The sequence below is a fragment of the Lithobates pipiens genome, unplaced genomic scaffold (genome assembly GCF_037356315.1).
Source record: "Lithobates pipiens isolate NorthernLeopardFrog02 unplaced genomic scaffold, aLitPip1_a1.2 Scaffold_13, whole genome shotgun sequence".
NCBI classification, from domain to species: Eukaryota; Metazoa; Chordata; class Amphibia; order Anura; family Ranidae; genus Lithobates; species Lithobates pipiens.
In genome coordinates, this window is record NW_027507718.1 from 223,764,238 (window position 1) to 223,775,909 (window position 11,672).

Consider the following 11,672-nt stretch of genomic DNA (forward strand, 5'->3'; position numbering starts at 1 on the left):
CAGAATGGCACGGGCAGGCATATTGGCGTACATGTACGTCCAATATTCGATGCCGCCGTGCCATCGGGAGCGCGCCGCCGGCGGCGCGCTCCCGCGCTGGTCGGGACCCCCGTGAGTCCGATCGCGGGACCCGCGGACTCGATCGCCGCGGGCATCCCCGCGATCGTCTCACGGAGCGGCCGAATGGAGGAAATGCTGTGTAAACAAAATTTTTCCATTCTGCCTAGCAACTAGTGACGCTGATCTCTGCTCCATGTGATTGGAGCAGAGATCAGTGTACACTAAATGAAAGCCCAACCCCCCCACAGTTAGTAACACGCCCCTAGGAACACTTAACCCCTACACTGCCACCCACTGGTTAACCCTTTCACTGCCAGTGTCATTTACACAGGAATCACTGCATTTATATAGCAGTGATTACTGTATAAATGACAATGGTCCCAAAAATGTGTCAAAAATGTCCGATGGGTCCCCCACAATGTCGCAGTCACAATAAAAAAAAAAAAAAAAATTATTAATAAAAATGCTATAAAACTATCCCTATTTTGTAAACGCTATAACTTTTGCGTAAACCAATCAATAATCGCTTATTGTGATTTTTTTTACCAAAAATATGTAGAAGAATACGTATCGGCCTAAACTGAGGGAAAAAAATGTTTTTTTATATATTTTTGGGGGATATTTATTTATAAAAAGTAAAAAATAATGCGTTTTTTTCAAAATTATCGCTCTATTTTTGTTTATAGCGCAAAAAATTAAAACCGCAGGGGTGATCAAATACCACCAAAAGAAAGCTCTATTTGTGGGAAAAAAAAGGACGTCAATTTTGTTTGGGAGCCACGTCGCACGACCGCGCAATTGTCAATTAAAGCGACGCAGTGCCGAATCGCAAAAAGTGGTCTGGTCTTTGACCAGCAAATTGGTCCGGTCTGAAAGTGGTTAAAACTTTTTTTTTGCTAGAAAATTACTTGGAAAAAAAACTAAATATAATGTTTGGGGGTTCTAACAGCCTAGAGAATAAAATGTCGGTCATTGCAATACTTTTTTTCACACCGTATTTGTGCAGCGGTCTTACAAGCGCACTTTTTTTGGAAAAAATTCACTTTTTTGAATAAAAAAAATAAAAAAAAAAACACGCTGTAAAATTAGGCCAATTTTTTTTTATATTGTGAAAGATAACGTTACACTGAGTAAATTGATACCCAACATGTCACGCTTCAAAATTGCGCCGCTCATGGAATGGCGTCAAACTTTTACCCACAAAAATCTCCATAAGCGATATTTAAAAAAATTCTACAGGTTGCATGTTTTGCGTTATAGAGGAGGTATAGGGCAATTATTGCTCTCGCTATACCGATTGCCGCGATACCTCACGTGTGGGCTGACCGCCGTTTTCATATGCGGGCGCTACTCACGTATGCGTTCGCTTCTGTGCGCAAGCTCTTCGGGACAGGGTGTATTAAAAAAAAAAAAATAATAAAAAAAAAATTACCTTTAAGAGGTATGGGCGGAAGTGACGTTTTGACATTGCATCTGCCCTCCTATGGTATATAGACAAGTGTGGGCCATCTTAGCCTCACTCGTCTCCATACCCAGCAGATGAAAGGACCCGATCGCCTCTGCTGCTACCGACGAAGTGGTAATCAACACTGGGCAGCACAGTGGTGTAGTGGGTAGCACTCTCGCCTAGCAGTAAAAAGGGTCAAATACCAACCACGACACTACCTGCCTGGAGTTTGCATGTTCTCCCTGTGCCTGCGTGGATTTCTCCTGGTTTCCTCCCACACTCCAAAGACATGCTGGTAGGTTAATTGGCTTCTGTCCAAAATTGTCCTAGTATATAAATGTGAGTTGGGGACCTAAGATTGTGGGCTCCTTGAGAGTAGGGACCGACGTGAGTGTGCAATGTATGTGTGGAGCACTGCGTAAATTGACAGCGTTATATGGGTACCTTAAATATTATAATAGATGAGCGCATCTTAATAAGACACAATGTACAGGGATAGGGACATTTGTAGACACTCACTCAGTTCACTCAGGTTGAACTGAATAGACTGGTGTCTTTATTCAACCTTGCTAACTACGCAACACTCATTAGGGTCTGTATTTAACATTTACAAACTGGAATTGAATGTTACTTTAACCACTTAAGCCCCAGACCATTTGGCTGGCCAAAGACCAGAGCACTTTTTGAGATTTGGCACTGCGCCGTTTAACTGACAATTGCGTGGTCATGCGATGTGGCTCCCAAACAAAATTTTCATCCTTTTTCCCCAAAAATAGAGCTTTCTTTTAGTGGTATTTGATCACCTCTGCAGTTTTTTTTTTTTTGCTAGAATAAATATCCCCCAAAAATATATATATATAAAAAAAAAAAATTTTTTTCCTCAGTTTAGGCTGATACATATTCTTCTACATATTTTTGGTAAAGAAAAAAAAAAAAAAAGAAGAAAAAAAGCAATAAGCGTTTGATTGGTTTGCTCAAAAGTTATAGTGTCTACAAAATAGGAAAATAGGGGATAGTTTGCCATTTTTATATATTTTTTTTTTTTTACTAGTAATGGCGGCAATCAGCAATTTTTATTGTGACTGCAACATTATGGTGGACAGATCGGACACTTTTGGGACCATTCACCTTTATACAGTGATCAGTGCAACTAGAAAATGCCCTGATTACTGTGTAAATGTGACTGGCAGGGTTACCTAGTTAACCACTAGTTGGTTATGTAGGGTTAAGTGTGTGCTAGGGAGTGATTCAACTGTGGGGGGGAGGGGCTGGGTGTGACACTACACTGATCACCGCTCCCGATCACAGGGAGCTGTGATCAGTGACAGTGTCATTAGGCAGAATGGGGAAATGCTTGTTTACATTAGAATTTCCCCGTTCTATGATCGCGGGTATCCCCGCGGATATAGAGTCCACAGAGCTCCTGGGCCACCTCTTAAAAGGCCACATACAGGTATGTTAATCTGCCTCTACGTGCCCTTCTGCCATACTATATATGCATGAGGCAGTCGGGAAGCAGTTAAAAGCTTCAACAAAACTTGCTGAAAGCTCTGCAAATGCTTTGTCAAAGCTTGCTGTTCACACTGCTTGTATATCAACTGAAGACTGTGTGAAACATGCTTTAGTCATAGGATGAGGATGACATTATTTTCAGGAGAAGAGGTCAGCAATGGTAGCCTCCATTATTTTCTCACAGCAGGTTATCTTGTAGCTCTCTTGTGTTATGCACTGCATTTGTAAGCAATGAACCTGCCCCAAGCTTAAAAAAATTAAAAAAAATAAAACTCACACACATACTTTATTTTTTATTTTTATGGATCTTAGGATTGTAAGCTCCTTGAGGGAGGGGATGGATGTGAATGTACAACATGTATGTAAAGCACTGCGTAAACTGATGGCGCTATACAAGTACCTGTAATTAAAAATAAAGTCTCGTCATTGGGTTTATGCACAATTTTTTTTTTTTTCACTAAAAAAGATTTCATAACCATTAAACCTGTTGCATTAAGACGTCTGGGCTATATGTAGAACGAAATGCAATAAAAAAAATATATATATAAAAAAAAAAAAAAACACACCCTCGGCAAAAATTCATCAAGAATCAAGGGATTACCTATAGGCAGCAACCCCATTGAAAGCAATGGGAAGCAGACTCCACCCGCAGCTAAATATCACAGCACATGTAATTGCTCATGGAGCGAATACCTGAGAATGATCAGCCCTGGGCACATTTGTGGATTGCTTTTCAGAGGCATTCAACAGAAGACGAGGAAATTTGTCATCTCCTCACGGCTTTTTTTTTTTTTTTTTTTTTTAACAAGTGTAATGGGCCCAACCCCAGATGACAACACTGAGCAATGTACACGGTTTCAGGGCTGTTGCTACATGTTCCTGTTCAGCTGAATGGGTCACGCCGGCAGCGGTAGTGTCTGCCGACAGGGGCTTTGAAGAGGTTGTAAACCTCCATCTTCAAGTTGTGCCTATAGGTACAGTAAATATCTCCTAAACAGGCACCGTTTAGGAGGCATTTACTTTGTACTGTGCCGATGTCATTGGATCAACGGCACATGTGCTGTGAAGAAATGGCCCCCAGTGCCATTACTTTACTAGCAAGTACTGTGACAGGCGGCTCCCATGAGTGACATCACACGACTCCAGCCAGTCACAGACCCGGAGTCCGCAGCCCCAGAAGGAAGAGGGGCAAACATGGATGCGGCCTACATGCGGCCTACTGCAGGGACAGAGCAGGCTTGGTTTGCAGGTAAGGGTCATATAATGTGCTGGTATGCGATGCATACCAGCACATTATTGCTTTTAATTTGTAGGGAACAACAAAGGTAATAAAACCCATTGGGGTTTACTTCCTCTAATTGTGTACCACCCAATTTCCTTTGGAAATAAACCCAACCACCTATTTTTACCATCCCCAACTGCAAGTGTAAATGACCCTTTCAAGTGGCCATACATTAATTATAGAATTCAATTAGAAAGATCACATTGGCAAATAACTGAATAGACATAACTTCCATTCCAATCGATTTATATGGCACTTGAACAAGCTGAGACAATCAGCCTGGAAAGAAAAATTATTGGCAGCACAGAGATGCTTTTTAGGAGATCCTATTCTTGATCAAGCAAATAAGGTTGCATGGTGACAGATGTGGTTGTATTTTCCAGCTCTTGATCTAAATCCACTTTCTCTCATATCCATCATATCGACAGAATGGGTTGTTGACTATAAATCAGCCGCAATAAAAGATAGGTTGATGACTTAAATCGGAACTGCACCCACCAATTTAACAAAAATTTTCAAACCAATTACATTCAAGGCATTCCATCAATAACTGTCACATTTACTAGTGCTCTTAACAGAACGGTCATGCCACCAAATGGCTGGTGCCATAACCCAGCACATGTGCACCATAACAACTGCAACTCAAACAGAGGCTAAGACGGCAGCTTTCTCAGTTGTAATAGATAGGAGGGTTTAGCACTGCTTTACAGTGTAATAATACACAGATCATTGACTATACACAGGCTCATCCACAAAACAGAAATGAAAAAAAAAAAAAAACACAAAAAAAAGAAACTAACAGATACCGCCATCTATTTTCCCCTTTCCCTGCTAGGGGACAACTGCCTCAGATTCCAGAATAAAGTGATCATTAGCTGCAGTTGCTGATGAACAAAACTTTTCCCAGAACGTCCCTTCCACAGGTCGATGATCACCTTCTGTCGAGCAGGAATGGCCACACACTGGTTGATATTCAGAGGGTCCCTGCTGAACCATCTGTGTCCCTTGTGCTGCTGCATCCTTGTTTGGCAGAAATATTCCCATGTCCCACCCCCACAGTCTTCCAGTGAGGCAGGGGTTAACACTAAGGGAGCTGTTGCAGGTTCTCAGCAAGAGAGTGTGATTATGCTTACCTTGCCCAGCTCAGTGATTTGTATAGAAACTATACAAGAGCATGTGTAAAGACAGATGGTTAGATGATTTAACAGACTACACTACACCCTCCATGCACAGAATAGCAGAACTGGATGGAAGGGAAGTACAGCTCCCTTAGTTCTAATAACGCTTTTGCTGCCAAAGCCATTTTTGCACACAAAAAGTACTTAAAGAGGAAGTAAACTCTCCCACTCTGATAATTATTATAATGGACTAAATGAAAAAAAGTATCAAAGTATAGCCACTGTAATCCAGCCCAAATTGCATATTACTTACGGTTTAAAGAAACTTTAAAAAACGTGTTTCCAGGGGTAAGGCAGTGCCATCTTAAAGAGGAGCTGCACAAAAAAAAAAAATATTAAAAGCCAGCAGCTACTAATATTGCAGCTGCTGACTTTTAATAATATCACACTTACCTGTCCCAGGTTCCAGCGATGTCGGCGGCAGATGACGAGCGATCGCTCGTCTCGCTGCAGCCACCGCCGCCATCCTCTGTCAGGGAATCGGGAAGTGAAGCAAGAGGGCTTCACTGCCCGGTTCCCTACTGCGCATGCGCGAGCCGCGCTGCGCTGGTTCCCCGCTGTGTCTCTGGGAACTGTGTGTTTCCCAGAACACAACGGGGGGCGGAGCCATGCGGCGGTCTGGCCGGAAGTGGGTGCAGTTACCTGGATTATCCAGGTAACTGCACCCCCCTCCCCCCCGAAAGGTGCCGATTGTGGCACCGGAGGGGGGAGGGATAATACTAGCGGAACTTCCCCTTTAGGGTGAAGAACCGCTTTAAGTATTGTTTTCTGAGTCCACAGTGGAGTGCATTTCCACCCTTACATTGAGCACTTCCTGTATTGTTAACCAAGCCTCCTTCTCAATCCAATGTTTCTATGGCAACCCTGCTTCCCTGTTCATAGCTGACTTGTTTATTTCATAGTATTTACTTGCGCTGATTACCTAGTGTTTGCCTGTATGAGTCCTATCAGCTTCAGCTGATAAGACTGCAGTACTGCTGTCCCATTCCCTGGTTTACACTGTATGTGAGGTCACATGGTGTGTAGAAGGAAGCTCTGAGTGATTAGCAGCCTGCTGGGAGTTCAGTGCTGTGTGCCGTAGGAAGTCCTGATAACAGATAAGACAGAGTAAATCAGGGGAGATCTGGGCATGCTCAGTGACATCATTCTAAAGAACAAAAAGGATTACAACAATACTAAGCAGGTAAGGAGATATCTACAAGCAGTGTTCATTAGGGTTTTTGTATGCTTATTCACATGGGACAAAGTTGTAGGGGAGGGTTTACAACCACTTTAAAGCAGAAGTTCAATTTTTGGGTGGAACTCCGCTTTAAGGGCTCATTTACACTTGCTTCAGCTTCAACGCACATGAACGGCTAGTTTACATTTTCTGCAAAACAAGACTTCAGTCAGGCTTTGTTAACGCTCTCTGAACGCGGTCACTAAATAAAATGGTTAGCTTACAGTCCTGTTTACACATGTTTTTGCTTTGGCTTCTCTTCAAAAACTATACACCATGTAGCTTTAGTGGAGCATCAAAGCCTCCATAGAAGTCTATGGTAAAGCCACACCAAAGCACTAAGGAAAAAGCAAGGTGTAAACAGGACTGTAAGCTAACCATTTTATTTAGTGACAGGGGCTTTGAATGGCATTCAGAGAGCTTTAACAAGGCGAGTCCGAAGCCTTGTTTTGAAGTGTAAACTAGCTCTAAATGTGAGAAAATAATGAAACCACGCTCTAGTGCCTTATAAACAAGCAGCTCCTGCGCATGGGCCACACTCTGAACACAGGCTGTAGTTGAGTTTTCAGGATAGCTGTGAGGGAGATGTGAAGCTGGGTCTGCTCCTGCACCAGATAAGTAAATGAGGGGTTGGTCACTCAGCAGAATAAACATTCTTACTGAAAAAAGATAAGAGGATTTCTCAGAGCTGGATTAACTCTTCGTGGCAAGACTGGGCACAGATGACATGACATCCTCTCCTGTACCAGGAACAAATCCTAATAAAAAATAAAAAAAATGTGGGTTTATATCCACTTTAAGCTTAAAGTGGTTGTAAACCCACAGGGACAAAAAACAAACTGTAAACCTGTAAGAAAGCTCATTACAATATACTTACCTTAGATAGAAGCCCCCGCAGTGGTCCCAGCTCACCGCTTTGGCTGGCGACATGTCCCCCGGAGTTACTAGGCAGGAAGACTATGGCAAGTAGGGCTGCAACTAAAATTATTTTCATAATCTATTATTGTTTCAATGAATAACCTTTAAAAAGTGTGCTGTATAATTTAATATGTAAAGTTTAGAAACAAACGTAAAAAAGGCATTTTTCTTGAATATCTATATGCAGTGGTAAATATAACCAACTATATGTTAGGAAGCAAAATCTCTAATCCACTCTGAGAATAACAGACAGAAGAGATGTACAGTATATACTATTAGAGGTTGAATCAGGCAAATATTAGACTCAGCCTAGGTTCAGACTAGTGTGATGTGGGAATCAGCGCCGATTCCTGCATCGCTCCTCTCCCCACAGGCAGTTCACACTGCCTTCTGCGAACCACTGCGGGTGTCAATACTGTCTCACTTGTCCTTTTGGGTTTTATATATCCATTTAAAAGTGGACGATCGCCCACCGCTGCAAAATTTAAAAGCCAGCAGCTGCACATATTACACTTACTTGTCCTGGAGTCCAGTGCCGTCGGCACTGCAGCTGATGTTTCCATCAGCTATCGGGTGCATGCCGCCTCCATTGCAAGTAAGGGAACCCAGCAGTGTAGCCTTATGGCTTCACGTTGGGAATCCTACTGCACATGCACAAGGCTCCACTCCTCTCTCCTACTGGCCCAGCGGCCAGGGAAGGAGGGGGGGAACCCATGCAGTGACGTCAATACCCTTGCCTAAGGCTCCCAGAAGTGGTAACAGGATACCTGTGAAAGACAGGTATCCTGTCCCACCCCTCGAAAAGGTGCCAAATGTGGCACCTGGGGAGGAGTACAACGAGCAGAAGTTCCACTTTTGGGTGGAACTCTGCTTTAAGCGCTGCATAAGATCTTTCTACGATTACTCAACAATCAACAATGTTTATGCTGGCTGCCATTTTGTGTCCGAGACTGTTTTGTTATGGTCTTAATATACAAGTTGTGAGCGCAGCTATTACTATATTTTCTGTTAAGCGTTATTGTAGGCTTACCTAGAGGTAAAAAAATATATAAAACATGACATGTTAAGTATCAATTTACTGGGTATAATATCCTTTACATTTTACCAAGTATTTGGGTTTTGTGTGCAAAAGAATTAAAGCGTATTTTTTCCAAAAGAAATTGTGTTTGGAAAACTGCTGCGCAAATACAGTGCGACATAAAAAAAAAATAAAAAAAATTGCAAAGCCCATCATTTTATTTTATAGGGCCTCTGCTAATATATAACGTTTGGGGTTCTAAGTAATTTTCTATCAATAAAATGTAGATTTTTACATTATGTGAGAAGTGTCAGAATTGGCCTGGTAGGCAAGTGGTTAAACACCATTATCAGGGCTTCCCTGGAGGCGGCTATACTCCATTGGGAATCCTGGCGGTAGTTTTCACCTAATCCTTGGGATTGATATTGTACTCAGCAGCACTAGATTTTTGGATTGTGTGGTTATCAGCACTACACTCAGTATGGATTTTTGCACGATAATTTGGATTTTTTGCACAAGAGATTTATCATTTGTGTTTGTCCATATTTGTATATACGTTTTCTAGGAGATTTGAGGTATAGTATTTTGATAGCGCCACATCATATCACTTGATCCGATCAATCGACCTGTGTACAACCAACCTGTTGATTTTTTTTCTGAACGCAATACAACATAAAAAGAGGATTCCCACATCAAGATCAATTGTGTGGCTGGGGGAAATCAGCTCTTTTTTTTTTTGGTCCTTGGGGGGGGGGGGGGGGGGGGGGGGGGAACACACAACCTGATGAATGTATGTCCTGCCTTAAACCTCGTACACAACATGAGAATATCAGCGGAATGAGTGTCCGTTTTTATTTTGCGTTCTAGTCTCATCAAAAGTGAAGAGGTTACTAACATTATGAAAATTCCCGTATGACAGTGTACAACTTCGGAAGCGACATATGTTGTGTTGTATTTTTGGAAAAAAAATAAAAATACTACTTAAAAATCGTGATCAGCTTATCATACAATTGCTCCGAAAGAGGTATTTTTCCATCCAATTTTTTAATTGTGTGGACTAGGCTTTAAGGTTAAGAAAAAAAAAAATAGAAAAGATTGAAGCTCGTTGGAACATTTTTGATACAACGTTTGGGTCAAAGGTAAAGCCTGGTACACACAATTAGAATATCAGACAAATGATCGGAATTCTCGCATGACAGAATTGAAAATTCAGAAGCGTAAGCGAAATGTTCTGTTGAGTATTTGTATTGTTCTTTTGAATGACAACTGTACTGATCAAACGAAAATTGTACGATCTGTCATAGTACGAGAAAAATGAAGCCTAGGCTGAAATGATGAGCACCCACATAAGAAAAATTATGGTAAGTATAGTAACAATTCTATGTATTCCTAGGGCTAAGCAGTTCAGTCTATGAACCCTAATGATGGCAAGTATGGTAACAATTTTCCGTATATTCCTGGGGCTAAGCAGGTCAGTCTACGAACCCTACGCTGACATGAGCTCCTGGATAAGGAAAATTACGGTAAGTACAGTAACAATTTTCCGTATTCCTGGGGCTAAGCAAGTCAGTCTACGAACCCTAGGCTGAAATGATGAGCACCCACATAAGAAAAATGATGGCAAGTATGGTAACAATTTTCTGTATATTCCTGGGGCTAAGCAGGTCAGTCTACGAAGCCTACGCTGACATGAGCTCCCGGATAAGGAAAATTATGGTAAGTACAGTAACAATTTTCCATATTCCTAGGGCTACGCAGGTCAGTCTACGAACCCTACGCTGACATGATCTCCCAGATAAGGAAAATTATGGTGTGGCAACAATTTTCTGTATTTCGGCTGCTGAAATTTCAGTATATCTCTCGATAATATCGAATGAACTGTTGTGATCAGCTCTTGAAAGCCGTGTACGAATGCTCAGATTATCAGACGGTCGCTTTTCGAAAGCGGTATTTTTGGTACAATTTTGCGTACTAGGCATTAGATGGATTTTTGTTAGACCTGTGGCTGTTTTTTTCTACAGGTGTAGAGACAGTTTAATAAGAGTAGGACTGGTTCTTACCCAGCAAAGGGGAGCTTTCCGGGCAGCCTGGCACCTGAGTAGAGACCAGGAGAGGCGGCCGAGCGGTGGTCTTCAAGCCATGGACGATGGTGGTCTCCAAGCCTTGGCCTTCCGTAGCCTTAGAGATGACCTGTGTGGAGAAGTTGAGGGGTGGTGGTCCTTCTATGGCGAGGTCCCTGTTGGAGTTCTGCCGTTGTTGGTTCTCGGTAAAGTACTGGAAGAAGCCGAGATCTCCTCCGGACACATAGTAGAACAGGGTAACGGTGAGGTGAAGGGCGCAGAAGACCACCAACAACTTACAGGCTTTCTGCAGCGAGGTGCCGGGCAGTACGGCAACCGAGCCTTGTAATAACGGCTCTTTCATCCTAAGGGAGACACACACACAGAGCCAACACGGAGGACCTCTCTACACGAACCTCCTCACCGTCCCACAGGTCCCCGCGGTCACGCTGACAAACTCAAGGCGCACATTGCTCTCAGCTGACTTCACAAAATTGCAACATCCATCGCTACGTACACTGGAACCGTTCGGACTGACGTCACGGGAGGGCGTGTCTACTGAGACCCTAATTTGGTCCTTCCGAGGCCCCGCCCTCTTCCCCACCAGGCAGAGAAGGTGAGGTGTGTGCTCAGAGCTGTGAGGGTGAATCAAGTTCTACTGGTCTTTGGATGGCGGAGTTATCTATTATGTTCTATATCAAAGACAGCCAAAGGGTACAAATTTCCTGAGATAGTTCCTTCGAATAAGCCAGCAATAAAGAAAAGCCAATATGATGTCATTGTCCTGGAGGAGCTCCATGTCCCTCGTGTTTCCTTTCAGTGCTAATCATTTGTAAGGGTGGTTAATGGAGGTAATAAAGATATATCATCTCATGGTGTTTGAGGCTGATTATTAACCAAGCACCTCGCCTCTATAGTATACTGTAAGCCAATATTGTTCCTATTATTATTATATACAGCACACTACAGTCCTACAGG

General features: G+C 42.6%; 1 protein-coding gene across 1 annotated transcript in view; it reads right to left on the reverse strand.

Moving 5' to 3' along the window:
• B4GALT1 (beta-1,4-galactosyltransferase 1) overlaps nucleotides 1-11,312 on the reverse strand; it is a 98,835-nt gene extending 87,523 nt beyond the window's left edge. Inside the window, exon 1 of the mRNA XM_077476263.1 lies at nucleotides 10,695-11,312. Within this exon, the coding sequence (XP_077332389.1) occupies nucleotides 10,695-11,058 (364 nt within the window). The 5' untranslated portion in view covers nucleotides 11,059-11,312. The remainder of the gene's footprint in view (nucleotides 1-10,694) is intronic.
• Between the last annotated feature and the right edge of the window lie 360 nt (nucleotides 11,313-11,672).